The 17,886-nt window shown below is 39.4% G+C and overlaps 1 protein-coding gene across 12 annotated transcripts in view; it reads right to left on the minus strand.

Annotated features, from left to right (window-relative positions):
- RWDD3 (RWD domain containing 3) overlaps positions 1–17,886 on the minus strand; it is a 42,916-nt gene that overhangs the window by 19,572 nt on the left and 5,458 nt on the right. The window contains exons 2-12 of one of the 12 annotated variants that reach the window (XR_007190352.2): positions 15,566–16,044; positions 13,676–13,791; positions 13,441–13,577; positions 11,301–11,386; positions 9,265–9,323; positions 8,547–8,605; positions 8,126–8,223; positions 7,239–7,379; positions 7,022–7,129; positions 5,884–5,915; positions 5,374–5,458 (exon numbers count right to left, since the gene is read on the minus strand). Coding sequence is in view for 3 of the 12 variants with exons in the window: in XM_057310449.1 (XP_057166432.1) it covers positions 13,463–13,577; positions 13,676–13,791; positions 15,566–16,044 (710 nt within the window). In the remaining 9 variants the exon portion in view is untranslated. Of the gene's footprint in view, positions 1–4,809; positions 11,387–13,074; positions 13,578–13,675; positions 13,792–15,513; positions 16,045–17,886 lie in introns of those variants that run through there. The other 11 variants (XR_008958771.1, XR_008958772.1, XR_007190348.2 and 8 more) reach the window with 11 other exon arrangements.

Below are 17,886 nucleotides of genomic sequence, written 5' to 3' on the forward strand. Positions count from 1 at the left end.
AAACAATGCTTTGTGGTCAAATTGGGAAGGCATTTGAAAATAGCAGAGTGAAGAGTTTATAACTAACCCAGTAGGAAATGGGAGTGATAGGGTTACCTGAGGAAGATATACCTAGTCCAGATCTACCAAGTCTTTTCCACAATTTCAAAAGCAAACGTTCTGAAAATAAAAAATGCAGAACATTGTTTTGGTTCTTTTTTGATACTTTACTTGGAGGCAAAAGCCAATCTCATCTGAACTTATTTGGCATTTAAGTTTACATGAACAATACAAGACCATTAATACTTTTTATTTATCCTACTTAAAGTGATTATTCATACATTTTGCTGCAGAAAAACAATATTTGACTACAGGACATTGCCCCAGTCCCCACTAGGGAGACTTTGTAATATAAGGTATCTTCTCCACATTACTTTTCTAAAACTCTAACAATTGAAAAGAAAAATCTGCATTCTGAAACACATCTGACCCCAAGTTTTGTATGAGGGATTATTAATGTATAGGATCGGTCAGGAGGAGAACAGAGATTAGAATACTAGGTTGGAGACCTCCAATAGTCCTGTCCAGAAAAAAAGAAAAGAACCTGACATACAGTATATCCATGAGAATGGAAAGGATGGGAGAATATAAGACTCAGTAGAAGCTAGATTTGGCAGCTAATTGGATGCAAAGAAGTGAAGAAGTCAATGGAAAATCCAGGATTAATCCTGGGAGCCCAATGACAGTTTTGGTAACAGTAACAACAACAACAACAACAAATGGGATCATTTGTTTTAATCATAGTGGATTTAAGGTGTTCGCAGGACATCTAGGTTGTAATATCAGGCAGAGTTAGAAATGTGTGTATAGAGTTCAGGAGAGAGGTCAGGACCTGAGGCGTAAACTTGAGCCATTGCTACAGAGAGGAGATACGCAAATGGATAAAATTCCCAAGTAATAAAGAAGTGAAAAACATGTAATTCCAGTAATTTCCTTTATAAATTACTGTTATTGGATAGATTGTTTCATGAACTGAAAGTTTCTACCCCTTTAGTAAAGCCACATTACTATCTGAAGATATAACCAAAAACTATTCTTATTGTCTTTTCATAGTAGACACTCAATAGCTGCTTGCTGGATGAATGAGTGAGTGAGGGCAAGGCAAGACCATTTTGATGATCCAGACAGACTCAGATGTAAAAGTTGAAACACGTTAAGGGAAAATTCTAGAGAAGAGATGGGCAATATCAAGTTAACATCAAGTTGAATTACATTAGCCAGATGAAAAGGGTTTCAATATCCTCTGGAGGGGTCTTGATGTTAGGAGAATATCTAGAAAGCATGGGGTTACCGCTCCTTCTTCAGCATCTTGGCCTAAGGAAGCAAGAACAACTTCCACCCACCCCAGTGGATCAGGGGCATCCTACTCAAAGAGGTCCTCACTGCTGTACATATTAATGTGCATATTCACATTTTGAAGTACAAAAGGCTCTTGCCTTGATCCAGTGGCCAAGGTCTCTGAACTTCCCTTGTGGCAAACCACCCTATAAATCTTTACCCAGTGCAAAAACTTTTTAATTTCACATCAAGAAAAGTCATGCATCAGAGGCTAACTAAATGTTTGCCCGTCCCTTTTTCCCATCATGGGAATACAGGAAACCTACATTTCCTAGCTTCCCTTGCAGTTAGGTTGTGGCCACGTGACCAGGTTCTGGCCAAAGGAATATGAGAATAAATGATGATTGCCACTCCCAAGCTGGATATAAAATATCCCACACAATCAACCTCATTCTGTATCTTTGCTCATCAGCTGAGGAAGGCTGAAGCTCCCGTGGAGAACATTGAGAAAGTCCTACGAAACACGGGGACCACAGGACAAAATGGGTCTAGGTCCCCATATCAACACTGGAGTTGAGCCCTCTGAAGATGTGCCTGATCTCCAGGAGGCTCTGGCATGAGGAAGAAGGGAACGTCTGCTAATCTAACCCCCAATGAGGGATGCCTGGGTGGCTCAGTAGGTTAGGTGTCTGCCCTTGGCTCAGGTCATGATACCAGGGTCCTGGGATCAAGTCCCACATTGGGCTCCTTGCTCAGCAGGAGGCTGCTTCTCCTTCTCCCTCTGACTGCAGCTCCCCCTGCTTGTGCTCTCTCTCTCTTACAAATAAATAAATAAAATCTTAAAAAAAAAAAAAAACCCAATGAGAGGTGGGGGGTGTTGACTACAGCACATGGGGAGTTCTAAATAACGTGGGTCACATCTTCATGACTCAAGAATTGAGTCTATAATGGGCATATCTATAAATCAACATAAAACAACAGGATTAGGAGATGAAACAACTTTTGTGGACTTGTTTTCTCTCTTCTGGAGAAAAAAGAGTTTTAGTGTACTAAACACACAAAAAAGAGCAAACTGAACGTCACTCCCTGTATCTGGAGAAGTAAACACTTTCTCTGTCATACTTGTACCTCTTTTATATCTGAAACTGAGTCAGTTATTTATTTTTGTGATTATATAATCAAATCCAGTCAAGAGAAAATCTGAACTGCTCTCTGTTATTAGCTTGGATGAGCTGGTTTTATCTTATAGCTTCTCTTTATTTGAAATGCTCATCTTTGTGTCAGATTCTTGGTACCCCCAGGAGAAGAAAATATATTATTACCAGATTTAGTAACATTTACTGAGCATTTACTGTGTACCAAGGACACTGCCAGCATTCTCACAAGCACCCTATGAGATAGGTTCCAATTTAGAGATGAGAAAATTAAGGCAGAGAAAAGGTCTACTTGTTTCCAAGGCCACCTAGATCATAAATTATTTAGGCAGATTAGGATCTGTTCACTCTTACTATAGAAGCTGCTCTCCTGGGGCCCCTGGGTGGCTCAGTTGGTGACGTGTCTGCCTTCAGCCCAGGTCATGATCTTCGGGTCCTGGGATCGAGCCCCATGTCGGGCTCCCTGCTCAGTGGGGAGTCTGTTTTTCTCTCTCCCTTGGTCCTCCCCCACCTCCACTCATGCTCTCACTCTCTTGCTTTCAGATAGATAGATAGATAGATAGATAGATAGATAGATAGATAGATAGATAAAATCTTAAAAAAAAAAAAAGAATCTGCTCTCCTAACCACCTTAGCTTATTTTCTTCCTTGACGCAGTTTTGAATGCTCATTTTCTCAGGGTTGTCTCTATCACATAGTAACCATTTTCCTGGAGACAGAATTCCAAATTGGCTGTGAAGCCAGTTACTTTGATTATGATCTGGTCACCTTCCTAAATGCATGGAAATTTCGAAGTCACTAGCGCTTTACAACACAGCTTTCCTAGTTGCATGAAAGGTCTACTGCTAAAGATTAACAGAGGCTAATCTTCCCCCTGGTGATGGAGAAACAGGATTGTCAAACGTATCAGAAAAAAAACTAGATTGGAGTTCACATAGAAAGGAGTACAATTCCAGAACTCCCCCCTAATAACACTTCATAACAATGAACTGAGGAAACACAAGTTTAGAGCTCTAGAAAGATGTCCCAAAGCAGGTGAGTTCACTTTTTAAAAAAATCAATATACACCTTTGAGTGTACATTTTTTATACTTCTAGGGTAGCAGAAATGTAGCTTTTTGTGGAATTTATTACCGTGGCCAGTTCTGACTCAAGAGGAGCCATTCAGGCCAAAGAAAACTACAGTTTGTCAAGTTGTGAACTTGTTTTGTAAACGGTATCTTTCTTACCAATGCTACTACAGATTCATACCGGTCTTTAATGTTTTGTAGCCTTGGTACATGGTAAGAAGAAACCACAATGACTTAAGCAGCTACAAACTGAAAGCCACATTCCTCACCTCTAGAAGCAAAGCTACGGGAGCCTTCTTGAGAGGTGTGATGGCTAATTGTATGTGTCAACTTGGCTGTGTCACATTGCCCGCATATTTGGCCAAACATCATTCTGGATGGTCCTGTGAGGGTGTTTCAGGGTGAGATTTGCATTTAAAATGGTGGACTTTGAGAAAGCAGATTGGGGCCTCCATACTGTGGGTGGACCTCATCCAATCAGTTGCAAATGGAAATAGAACAAAAGGCTGACCTCCCCGAAGCGGAGGGGATTCTGCCAGGAGACTGCCTGCAGTCTTCAGCTGCATTAGGGGCTCTTCCCCTGGGCTCCACACTGACAGCCTTCCACACAAACTACAACATCCGCCCTTACTAAGTCTCCAGGCTGCCAGCCCATTCCGCAAATGTTGGGTTTGCCGGCCTCCACGATCACTTGAGCCAATCCCTTAAAATAAGTAAATATATACCCTATTGGCTCTGTTTCTCCGGAGAACCCTGACTAATCGAAGAGGGATGGAAGGAGTACAGCAACATCACTTCAGGTGATCTGAAGAAATTGAAACCTATGATCCAGGTTGTTTGGAAGAAAAGCTATCTAGTCCCAAATCAAACGGTGGAAAGCAAACTGACTTAGGCATTTGATGACCTGAAATGACCAAGTGATCAAAAATGAAGATTCCATTCCCCAACTTTTCTCATTTCTTGGTCATTTTTGTACATTTGGCAGTTTTACCATCTTTAGACGTTTTTGTCTGTTTTTCATAATATGGGGGAATTGCTCCTATTTTTAATCTGTTTATTTCAAATTCATTTTTCTGCCCTACGCATGCTATAGTAGTGACACTTGAAAGGTAGTTTTTCGTTTCTCAAATTCAGACATCGGTGCATCAACTGACAGACAAATTAAGCTATCGTACCACGATTCCAAGGTAATATTGGCCTCATAGAATGAGTTTGGTAGCTTTCCTTCTGTTTCTATTTTTTGAAATAGCTTTAGGAGAATAGGTATTATTTCTTCTTTGAATGTTTGGTAGAATTCCCCAGGAAAACCGTCCGGGCCTGGAGTTTTGTTATTTGGAAGGTTGTTTATCACTGACTCAATTTCTTCATAATTAATTGGCCTGTTTAAGAAATCAATTTCTTCCTTTTTCAATCTTGGTAGTTTATAGGTTTCCAGGAAGGATTCCATCTCTTCCAGATTGCTTAGTTTATCGGCATATAGCTGTTGATAAAAATTTCTAATAATCCTTCCAATTTCAATGGTGTTCGTCGTGACCTCTCCTTTTTCATTCATAATTTTAATAATCTGGGTCCTTTCTCTTTTCTTTTGGATAAGTCTTGCCAGTGGTCTGTCAATTTTATTGATTCTCTCCAAGAACCAGCTTCTAGTCCTGTTGATCTGCTCTACTGTCGTACCACGATTCCAAAATTGTTAACATCTTCATCCTATATAGCTCTATGCGTACAAGTATTTGAATATTGCATTTTCCCTTTTGTATAAAAATACGTAGAAAACAGCAAATTAAGGGGTCAAAAATAATGCTAACAAGCAGAAGTGTCATAAAGTTAGCATACCTTAAGTATGATGGAGATCATTTGGCCTGCGGAGACAGGTGGACGTACAGCTTCTGTCGCGGAACAAGTCTTCACTCAGTTGAATCTATTTCAAACAGGTCACATGCCTTCAGGCCTCGGGTCTTCTGCACTTAGAGTTCCTGCTGCCTGGAACTCTCTGCTGCCTACTTTTCCCATGCTTGGTCCCTTTCGTTCAGGTATTGGTTTAAATGCCGTGCCCTTAGAGAAGATTGCCCTAACAATTCTACTTACAATAGCCTACCATTTTGCACCTACCTTCCAAATTTTCTATGTGGCTGAGCCAAGCTTTAAGATCAGAGAAATTGCTATTAATTATAAAGATTTAAGAATTACCTTCAATAGTTTTCTTATTTACTAAAAATATTGTAAGAACTCTGGCATTTTTAAAAGCCAAGCCTACTTTTATAGAAGAAAAAATATAGAAATATACAATAAAGTAAGTGTAGAGCTTAATGAATGACTATAACGAAATGTCTGAGAAATGAGCACCTGGTCAGGAAAGAGAACATAGCCATCTCCTCCTGCAAAAAAAAAAAAAAAAAAAAAAGTCTTTACGTGCAACCCCAACCACAACCCTATTTTCCCCCCTACAGGTAACTGCCATGCTGACTTCTATTTTAGAATCATATGGTACGTATTCTTCTGTGTTTACTTCATTTGTGGAATCTTGCTTTTATAAAAGGAATCCATGTTGTTCTATGTGGTTACACTTCACTCAGTTTGCTCTATCGTAGTCCATTGCATGAATATACCACAATTTACTTATCCATTCTGTGTTGATGGATGTTGGGTTGCTTCATTTGGGCTAGTAAAAATAATATTATTATGGACATTCTTGTATGGGTAACCTCACACATTTATGCTTCTGTGATGTATATACCTAGAAGCAGATATATACCTAGAAGGTTATAGGATACAGAATTGTCAGTTTTTCTAGATTATATCAAACCGTTTGTTCAAAGTAGTTGGGTCAGTTTATACTCCTGCCACGGGTGTGTCAGTGTTGGCATTGCTTCACCTCTTTGTCCACTCTTGTTATTATCCATCTTTTAAATTTTAGCTCTTCTAGTGGGTGGCTAGTGATATCATTGTGGTTTTAATTTGCATTCCCCCTAATTACTATTGACATTGAGCACCTATGCATACTGTTTTGGCCATTTGGATAGTTTCAGTTGTGAAGTATCTATTCAAGATTCTTTTGCCCATTTTTCTATTGGGTTGTGTATTTGTTATATTCTAGAAATGAGACCTGTATCAATTAGATGTTAAATGTCTTTTCCCATTCTGTGGCTTATCTTTCCATGACCTTTAATGATACCTTTTGATGAATAGAAGTGTTTTATTTTAATGGAGTCCAATTTACCAATCTTTCCCATCAAGATGTTGCTTTTGTGTCCTGTTTAACACTAGGATCTGAAGGTCAAGAAAATATGCTTCTGTATTTTGTTCTAAAATATTTTTGCCTTTCACATTTTGGTCTCTAATCCAACTGGAATTAATCTTGGTTATGATGTTAGGTAGGAGCAAAATTTATTTATGTTTTTTCTCCATGTAGGTACTCAATTTTTCCAGGACCGCGTTCTGTCCTTTCTAAGTGTGATTCCTACAACATCCCCATTTAACTCACCAGCTGGGCTTGGCAGAAGCAGATGAGTCTCAGAGAATGGCTGTAGAACACCAAATTAGGTAAGTAATTGACTTCAATCATAATTGCTCTTCCAGATGCGGTCTTATCCTGCAGCAAATCAGCATAGCCCTGAGTTCGTGGTATCCAGCTCTGGATCTGGGAAATGCTTTTTCTCAAGATCCATTTGTAAGGCCCACTAGAAGCAGTTTGTTCTTACCTAGCAAGGACAGCCTGACACTTTGACTTCATGACTATATTTTACTTTGGGACTACGTCAGCTCTCTGGCTCTGGGTCATAATTCAGTATTCAAGGACTTCATTTATTTTAACATCCCTCTGAACATCATGCCGATTAGACCTGGTGGGCAGAAAGTAGCAAGTACTCTAAATACCGCATCCGAAAGAGGGAGATAAAAACGTATAAAAATTCAGAAGCCCATCAGCATGATGAAGTTTTTAGGGCCCCAGTGTTTCCAGGTATATTCCAGGATATCCCAAGTTGCTTCCCCTTGTACTCCTGCCACTGAAGTACAATGCTCCCCAGGCATCTTTGGATTCCGGAGGCAATATATTTTGTATTCGAATGTGATTTTCTGTCCCCATTTGACAATTAACCCTTGGAGGTGCCTGTTTTGAGTGGGGCCCGGAGCAAGAAAAGGCTACAGATCCAAACTGCAGTACAAGCTGCCTTGCTGCATGGACCTTGCAACCCAGAAGACCCAATGAAGCTCAATGTAGTTATGGCCTGTGGTGATGCTATGTAGAGCCCCTCATAAGCACAGTGGAACTCAGGGTTTTAAATCAAAGCCATGCCCTCTTTTACGTATTATTACCCTTCTCTTGAAAAAGTACCCCTAGCTTGCTCCTGGATCTTGGATGAGATTGAACACTTGACTGTGGAATACCAACTGACCATGTGACCGGAGCTCCCCATATCACGAACTGGATATTATTTCATCTGGGTATTCTTAAATTTGAGAAAGTACAATATGTACAAGATCAAGCTCAAGCAGGTCCTGAAGGCACAGGCAAGCTACGTGATCACGTGGCTCAGAGGCCTACAGCAACTGTGACATAGCTTCTTCTTGCTGTCATGGGGAGTACCTGTAACTTGTTAACTGAGGAAGACAGAACTCAGGCCTGGGATATGGACGGTTCTTCACAAGTTGCTTCAGCAATGACCATTCCAGTCTAGAGTGTCTCTGAAAGGTGAAAGTGACATCTTCTCAGTGGGCAGAACTTTGAGCAGTACTCCTTGGCTGTCTACTTTGTCTAGGTAAAGAAATGTCCATGGTGTAGACCTACAGTATTTCATGGGCAGTGGCTAATGTTGGCCATGGAATCAGTCACTTTGAAAGAATGAGATCAAGAAGACTAACGACAGGGAGATCTGAGGCAGAGATACATGAATCGACCCGTCGGGATGAACACAAAATATAAGGATATCTGTGTACCATGTGATGTTTATCAAAGGGCAACCACTGTGAAGAAAGCCTTCATCGATCAAATGCACAGGTTGACTCACCCTATAGACGTCAGTCACTCTCTTTCGCTAGCATTCCAGTGCTTGCTCAGTGGGCTCTTCTACAAAGCAAATATGGCAGCAGGGATGGAAGTTATACATGGGCTCAGCAATATACAATTTCTCTCACCAATCCTGATCTTGCTGTTATCACTGCCAAGTGTCTAACCTGCTATGAACAGATATCAATGCTGAGCCACCAGTAGGGCCTCACTTCCTGGGAGATACCAGCTGCCTAGTGGCTAGTTAATCACATTGGATCTCTTCTCTAGTGGAAGGGCCAGCAATTTGTCTTCATAAAAATACTTATTTTGGATATGAATTAGAAGTCCCTTCCTATAACACTACCAACCACAATATTATAGACGTTGTGAGAGCACAATATAACTTCTAAATGAGAACAATATTTCACAACCAAAGAAATGTAGCAACAGGTCATGGCTATGAAATTCATAGGTCTTTCCATGTACCAAATCACCCAGACACCAGATGTGGCCAGCTTGATAAAGTAATAGAATGACTTATAAAACACCCAGTTATTTGGCCAGCTGGGAGACAAGACTCTGAAAGGTTGAGGTGCTATCATACAAGATAAAAAAGTACTTTGAATCAGTGATCAGTGTAAGATCATTTTACCCACTGCCAGAGTACAAGGGTCTAGAAATCAAGGAATAACAATAGGATGGATTTCTGTCCATATTATATTTAATAATCTACTCACAGAATTTTTTATTCCCATCTCTGTAAACTTGGGCTATGCTGGTTTGGCAGTCTTAGTTCCTATGGAAGAATGTTTTTATCAGAGCACACAAAATGGTTCAAATGAATTAGAAGTTGAGACACACTTGAATATATTAGGCTCCTTATGATACTAAACCCACAAGCAAAGAAAGAGAATCCCATAATGGCTGGGGTGATTGATCCAGATTATTACAGCAAAATTGGGCTACTGATACACAATGAGGTCAACAAGAACTATGTCAGGAGCCCAGAAAATTCTCTGGGTTGCCTCTTAATATTTCTTGTTAATAAGCAACTCAACTACTGAAGGTTTAGATCCTTCCAGAATGAGGTTTTGGCCACCATACTAAGTAGAGAGCCTTGACCAGTGAAAGTACTGACTAAGAACAAAGAAGAATGGAGTAAAGGAAGAAGTCAAAAATACCAGCTGCAGTTTCATGACCAGTTATAGAAATAAGTACCAAAATACTCCTCAAAATTTTTTTTGTTCTGTATATCTTTGTATGTATTAACTATTTTTCCTTCCCTCTTCCTGCAAGTTCTTCCCTTTCCTTCCCTCAAGTTACATAAGAGATGGTGGTGGTGGTGAACTTTACAGTTTCATCTTCAGGTTACAAAATATCCAAGCGGAACTGTGGAATTATGATTGAACTAGAAGAATTAACACCAGTGAGTATAATAGTAACTGATGGGACTTTAGTTCTCCCCCTTTGGGGGAAAAGGTGAAAATCTCTTCATTTGTACAAAAAAAAATAGTTTAATTTGCATAGATGGAAGCATAAAATCTGCATAGATGGAATCAGAAAAATTGTAGAGAAATTTAAATATGGGTACGGAGTATGTGGGAATGCTTAATAGCCTAAACGGAAGATTGTGCTGGTTACTTGCTACAGGCACTCAGGTCTCTCCCCTCTCACTTCACGCGTGCGCGCGCACACACACACACACACACACACACTCAGGTCTCTCCCCTCTCACTTCACGCGTGCGCGCGCGCGCACACACACACACACACACACACACACACACACACACACCCATCCTCCTATATTCTGTGGTTCTTCTGGGTTGGGATATTCAAACTACATTTCCCAGACTTCTTTGCCAGCTGGATTCCTGTTGGGTTTGGTCAATAGAAGGAACTGCTGGAAGATCTGAAGGTAGCACAGGGTACTGTGATAGTTGTTGGCATTTGCTGTAGTGGTAGCAAGTGGCAACTCCAATAGACCAGAGACAGTACCTATCAGCAGCTTTAGCTCTGGTCCAGGCAGCACCATGTGAGCAGATCTGGGACCAAATACAACAGTTTTTAAAGTGCAGCAGCAGGTACGCACTCTTGGCAATTTGAACTCTGAGGATATCACCCTCCTCTCTTTTTCTTTTTTCTCATCCAGTCCCATTCCTTCTCTGTTTTGCTCTTCCAGCCTTCTAACCAATCCCTGCTTTAAATTCACTGTTAGAAATACCTAAGCTGGTTTCTGATTTCTTAACTGGGCTTCAACTCATTAACCATTCCTTTAATTCTTATATTTTTCAGTTCTAGAATTTCTATTTGTTTTGCTTTTTGTTTTGTTGTTTTTCAAATACAAATATACCATGTCGCCTTTTACAGTTTCTAATACCAGTTCCAAGTTTGGCTTTTGTCTACTAGAACATACTAAGCATAACTGTTCCATGATCTATGTCTAATAATTCCAGCATGTAGAGTCCCTGTGGGTCTATTACTATTGTCTATTGTTTCGGTTGTTTCTCACTGATAGTATCTTGTCTCTTCACGAGTCCAGTTATCTCTGATTATTTGCTGCATATTGAATTTTAAAATTGCTCATAGATAAAATTTGACACCTAGGATAATGTTATCTTCCTCCAAAGATTTGGAGGATATGGGGGCATTAGAATCATGAACTACTTTAATCCAAATTCAAAGTTTAAGACTTTCTGGACCTAACAGAATCCTCAAAGTTTAGCTATAGTACTACGACAATTAGTTTATTCACACTTCAGTCTTACTCTTACAGTGTAGTCCTTCAGGGGTCCCAGCTCTTGGCCTCACCTCTTCTGTCTTCTGGAAGTCCTAATTATCTTTCCGTAAGTACCTCAGGCTGAAAAGAAAGCATCCGAGTTTGAGGCAAAAATATCAATGGAAACAATTCTCCTCCTCTAAAGTTAAGAAAATACCAAAAAGGCTCTTAAAGACTTTTTGCATATAATTTAAATTTTTCTTTTATTCAGAGATGGTCAAATTAAATTTATATAAGTCTCTAACACTGTTAAGGTTAGTTTTGCATTCTGATGTGTATATTTGTGAAAGACTGAGATGTAAACATCCAAGAAAGTGATCATAATCAATACTTTTTAAACATAATTTTAGCAAATAGAAATTTAATTAATTTGGAGAAAGTCACTGTGAACATTCAATTTTGCCTGATTCAAGTTCTTCTCTAGGGGTAGAGGGTCAAATCTGAAGATGAAAGTTTGGAGGAGAACCACAAAGCATGGTGTAGAAAACACCTGACCAGAGAAGATTCAAGGTATAATAAAGGACTAGAAGTTCTGTTGTGATAAAATTCAGACCAGCCCCCTACTACTTCTACTGTTACAGCCTTGATGGCAATAACTTTTAATCTCCTTGCTTAGTAAATCAAATGAAGCAGTAATAATGACCAGCCCCAAATTTTCAAGCCTGTTTTCAGTTTAGCATACCGGTAGCCTAGCTTCTCCTTGCCATATGCTGTTCCCATAAAACAACCTAACTACATTTACCAGTTCTCGAAGAAAAAGATCATAAACACTCTGGAATGAGGTAAAATGAACCAAAAATCCCCTCTCATTTGAACCCATAAGACGATCAATAGGTAGGTATGACTTAATTATAAGGATGCCTGAAAGTGAGGCAATCAGATTGAACCACCATGGTCCCAAAGCAGCACCGTCAAGAAACACTACCCACATACTGCAACATGTCCTCACATATGTCTCCCACCAGTTATGATGTTATAATGACATCACTGTACTCCATAGATTGCAGTGAGAGGGATTTGCATGGCCTTTCCTCCATCACTTGGCCCCTTCTTTTGGAAGCACAGTTGGCTTTATGAACACAAATACCCTTTCTCAAACATAAATGCCTCCTTACACGTTTGTTACAGATTGTAATACAAGCTTTCATTTTATGGCTTTTTCTCTCCTTGGGTCATAATAAGTATATTTTAAGATCATCATACTTTAGCAGATTTCCTAAGAAATATAAAATAGTATCTCTATATCATTTTCTCCATCCACCAAGTCAAGTTCATTTTATGTGAAACATTCTCCCCTTGTAAAACCAGAAGGTAAGTTTTCCCAAAAATTATTTTAAGGGGCATCTGGGTGGCTCAGTTGGTTAAGCATTCGACTCTTGATTTTGGCTCAGGTCATGATCTTAGGGTCGTGAGATCAAGTCCCACGTTGGGCTCCATGCTAGGCATGTAGCCTGCTTAAGATTCTCTCTCTCCCTTTCCATCTGTGCCCCCGCCACAAAAAATAATAATTTTAATTTAAATTGACTCTTTAATCCTGCAACTAGCAAATCCCATGCTATCTAGGACCCCAAAGAAAGTGATCAAAAATCAAGTTCTATAGAACTTGTTTGGTTTGTATTTAAACAGTTTATGTACTTTCACAAAGAAATCAATGTTATATTTTTCTTAACATTCAAATTAAAACATTAGACATAATATGCTGAATGTGGGAAAATCGTGATCAAATGCTAAAAATGTAAACATGAAAAAAGTGAACATGAAAACAAACCTTTTAAAAAATTCATTTAATTACAAGAAAATTGGCCAGAACATTGCATAGTTCCAAACAAATCCTCTATATAATCACAAGGGCTCACTTATCATCATCATTTTATATTTATCTTTCAAATAATGTTCCATCTATTGAACCTAGCCTTTACTGGCAAAAATTAGAATACACGGCTGTTTTTCCCGTTTAATAGTCCATAAACAAAATGGGCTTTTGTTGCTGAAGTTAGAATGGTGTCTATCATTTTGATTCAGAGAAACTTTAAAATTGTTTCCTTACGAGGATTTCAATTAGCCATTCCCCAAATCCACTGTAAAACACAAAACAAAACAAAGCAAAACAAAACAAAACGCCGCTGCTGTCTTACTAAAAGATTCCTGTCTCCCATGTCATCTTAGCAGCCCGAGCACAAATTCAGAGAAAAGCTTCTCAAGTCCTGCAGTTTCAAATTCCTTTTGTAACTCATCCAACGATGAATACTCTTTGACTTCAAATGCCAGAAACCTGCGTTATACAAGAGAAACTCATGAATATGCCTAGATTTGTCAGAGTATAATTACCGATTCAGTTACTTTTCCATCTGCAATAGTACTAAATTATACCTTTTGTGTTCTCTCTGTACTTTTGTTTCAAACAGTACGCTAATCATTTTCTCTTTGCATTTCTTTCCACTTGAGTCCACATCTACTCTGGAGGTTTTCTGAAGAATCAGGTACTCCTAAATGATAAATCAGTACATTAAATACATATCTTACTCTGGATCTCCACGTCCTAGTTTTAAAGGAGCCATGTACCTGCAGGCTTATTTTACTGCCTAGAGTACTCTCTTTCTGAATCAAGCAGTAAGAGGACTACAGTGTCTTTCTACACTAGGCAGCAGAATGTGCTGGTAGAAGGAGGCCATCAAACTACACAGGTTTAAATCTGGACTGTGCAGCCTCCTTGATCTGATTCCAGGCTAAGCCCTCTCTACCTCAGGAGCCTACTCCATAAAATGGTACTTAGAACAGCACCTACCTTATGGGAAGCTGTGATGATTAAATGAGTGAATACATGCAAAGTGCTCAGAGGACAGCCTGGCACAATTAATAGTACCAGCTAGTGGCAGTATTATTACTACTTCTGTGTCTGCAAGAAGTTAATAGGTACACAGCACTTACAATTCCAAATTGGATGGCATCTATAAATATGTACCTGTAATTCTCAATCCTGATATATAGTCTTAAAAAATCTAACAGAAATATTTACATTAAATGGCATTGTAGGGAAAGCTCACAAAAAAGAAAAAACTCTTTAAATAAAAAGCATAATTTTTCTACATTAGCAAAGTTCTAGTCATATGAATAAATACTTGTTATTTAATTGATGGATCCAATCTGAGTAACAACATCTGCAAAACAGCCGCACTTAGCCTAACATTCCTGAACTGGTTTAAAGAAAAATCTGAGCCTTTTAGGGAAATATGAACAAGGAAATTAATTCGTATTCATTTCATCAGCCAGGAGTTTACCCTAAATATCAAGTTTTATAGATATACTATAAATCACCTTGCAATATCTGGTTCTTTGGTCAAACCTCAAACCAAGATTTAGATTAAACTATAATTATTGGTGGCACCTCTATGCTATAACCCCAGCACTAATCTCGTTAACCAAATGCCAAATAAGTATTGCGATAAGCCCCCATCCGAAAAAAGCTAGGTAGTTATTCTACAAATCTTTCAGATTATAGGTTGTGCAAGCTAAATCTGTTTTGAATAAATTCAATTGTAAGTATTCTTGACCCAACCCATCTGAAAGCATAAACCTATTAAGTGATTTGTAGCGCTTTCAAGATTTAAAATATAATAAGCAGCTTTCCTCGTCTGGTCCCACATAAAACAGGCTAGATGAGTTGAGAATGCGAACTTGGAGAATCTGAAGAAGATGATGGTTTTGAAAGCAGCTGCTGCGACAAGTCAGGTGGAAAGCAAAAGTTAGGTAGGAGGTGACAAGCTGACAGCCTAACGATGCTACTTCCACGAACACTAAATCCTGGTTAGGAGGGACCAGCTCCTCTTTCCAGGTATTACAGAAGCCAAATTAAAGTGTCAGCATGTGTTTTTAACTGCCAAAAAGTTCAAACTTTTACACACTACCTACAGACACCTTGCTGTGCCTAAGGAATGAAATACAAATTGCACAAACTTTTAGTGCACATTTATAAAGTCAAGGCTCAAAGCTAATTAGAGAAACAAACATTCGCACACCACAGAGATTTTTTTTTATGACATCACTTTCATTATGTGGAATAATTTTTAAGATATTATCTACTTATTCTTCAAGCTTTGCAAGTTTGTAGCTGTAATTAGAAGTTAGAGACATTCTTTAAAAAATGGAGATCCATTAACATCTTAACGACTAATCTGTCCCATCGTCACAAAACACACTTATAGACACACCATTTTAGCAGAAAATAGCCAAATTTATATTCAACATCACACTTTTTGGCACCTTGATATTGCTTCTGTCTCCTTGTAGTAAAATCAGTATTATTTTACCCATGAACATCAGTCTTCCTGTCAGCTTTAAATCGGAAGCCCACTTCTCAACAGTTTTGACATATTTGGTCTTTGCTCTCATGTGATCTAAACGCAAAAGAGTCAGCCACAGTCCATCATCCACAGTCATGCCCGTTGCAAAAGTACTGCCACTTCCAGTGTCTGGTTGGTTGAGGACGTGCCTGAGATTCTGCTGAATCCAGAGAACCAGCTCGTGAACCATAGGTTCCGACAAAAGGTTCTCTGCTTGCTGAAGTAACTTCTCTTTCACAGTCACGGACTGGGCCCGGGTCAGGTGCTCGGAGTGTACCGAGATACCAGGCAGGCACGAAGGGTAATTGACTGGCAAATGGAACACCAACTCTAACGGTACATCCGCACCCGTAAGTCCTTCGGCTTTTGTGAGAATTCTGAACACCGTCCCATCTGTCTCTGGAAAACATCCAAAAACAATGATTAGCTATACATAATTCGACTTGAATGGCACACTAAGAAGTTAAAATTTTTGTTTCCAACGTCGACTTAGGTTTCATGAGAAAACTGGAGTTATTTCACAAAGAGACACATAACTCCAGGAAAACCATGATTTGCAGATCATCGGCTTCAACCACACACATATACTCCTGGATTCCTGCATCCCAGCACCCAGGGCTTCTGGGGCATTTACCCTTGCTATTGCCCCATTTTTTTTTTCAGGTTTATCAGAAGGGTAAAGCACGCAATTTTTTTTCTACCCTCACTTAGTTCTAATTCTGCAATAAACTCCCGTGAACATTCAGAGAAACAGTTGTATATCTATAAAATCAACGATTAATTGAAAAGTTACACAGTACATCCAAGGAAGGTCATTGTGTGGAAAATCCATGCCAAAGCAAACACCGCAATGCTGTGTGGCTGCAGGGCCCGAGAAACTGATGACTGTGCAGGAGACAGTAACTGCCTGGCCCTGCTCTTTTCTGACTTCAAATGTATTAGTATCAGTGTAACATGAAGGTAGCAGGATGAACTAAAATGGGGCGGACATCAATTCAGCCCTCTCTGGCTCCATGAGGGGTGGGGGGAGCACACACAGGCTAGGAGATGAAACACTGCTCCCTTTCAGATTTGCTCGACTTCACCCCTCTGATGTGTTCCACATCGCTTCACCCCACTTTTCAAAAAGTTGATAAAACGTCAGGCTGATTCATTCTGCAGGGGGCAGAAGCACACAGATCAGAAGAGCAGAGTAGAACAGAACTGGGTGCAGACGAATCTCTTTGAAGCTAACTTGCCTCTCTCTACCCCTACTTCTTTCTCCACACGCCCTTGTTCCAGCCTCCTTCACGAGAGAGGCAGCCAAACCTTTCTCATTTCCATACCTGGATTGCTGCTCAACAGCCTCAACAACTGGAACCCGACTGTGTCCCCCTCGAAAGAATCAGACAGAATATTAACATGGCTTTCGAGCCATCTGATTCCATTTATATAAAAGCTGTCGTTACAGGCGTTGATTCACATAGGACCAAACACATCTGCTACAAAAGGGTTTCTGCCGTTGTTGTTTAATAGACTCTGGTATCAGCTGCAAAGCACTACTATTTTAAGACACCACCCAGAAACACAGACAGTAACCATTATAAAGATCATATTAAAATGATACAACTAAAATGTGTTTACATAAGTAAAACGGGTACTGCATAAAGAAAAAGTTTCCAAACCTAACTTAGTACGTTCCTCTACAATCCATCATACTTCTCAAAACCCTTCTTTCTTTCATCTAGTTCCTTATTTTTTTAATCTTATTATTAAATAGGGTCCATATATGTCAGTTAGATTAGTACATTCCACTATGTGAAATGGGCACTATAAATACACCTACAGACGACGTATGACCGTTAGACTGAATAAACTCTCCAGAAATCCTTTAGGGAGCCCACCTTCTCCCTCAAGGGCAGGCATAACTTCTGAAGATCTTTATACATTCATCATTCAACAAACATCACCTCTCTAAAATCTGTCTTATGATTCCCATGGTACTTTGAACTTATTTTATGGTACTTTCATACCAGAATTATCATGTTTGAACCAAATGAACTATTTTCTTCACCACTGGAATATCTCAATTTCCTTTTGGACAACAACCAAGAAATGATTTTACAGGTTATAAGAAACTTTTAAATTTTAGTTAAACAGCTCTGAGCACTAGCTTGTACCCATGGGGTTCGCAGGTGCAGAAGTCCTTGCTACCCGTGATAGGCTAAATAATGTGGATGTGTTAATCCCCAGAACATGGCA

The sequence above is a fragment of the Ursus arctos genome, unplaced genomic scaffold (assembly GCF_023065955.2).
Source record: "Ursus arctos isolate Adak ecotype North America unplaced genomic scaffold, UrsArc2.0 scaffold_12, whole genome shotgun sequence".
Taxonomy (NCBI): Eukaryota; Metazoa; Chordata; class Mammalia; order Carnivora; family Ursidae; genus Ursus; species Ursus arctos.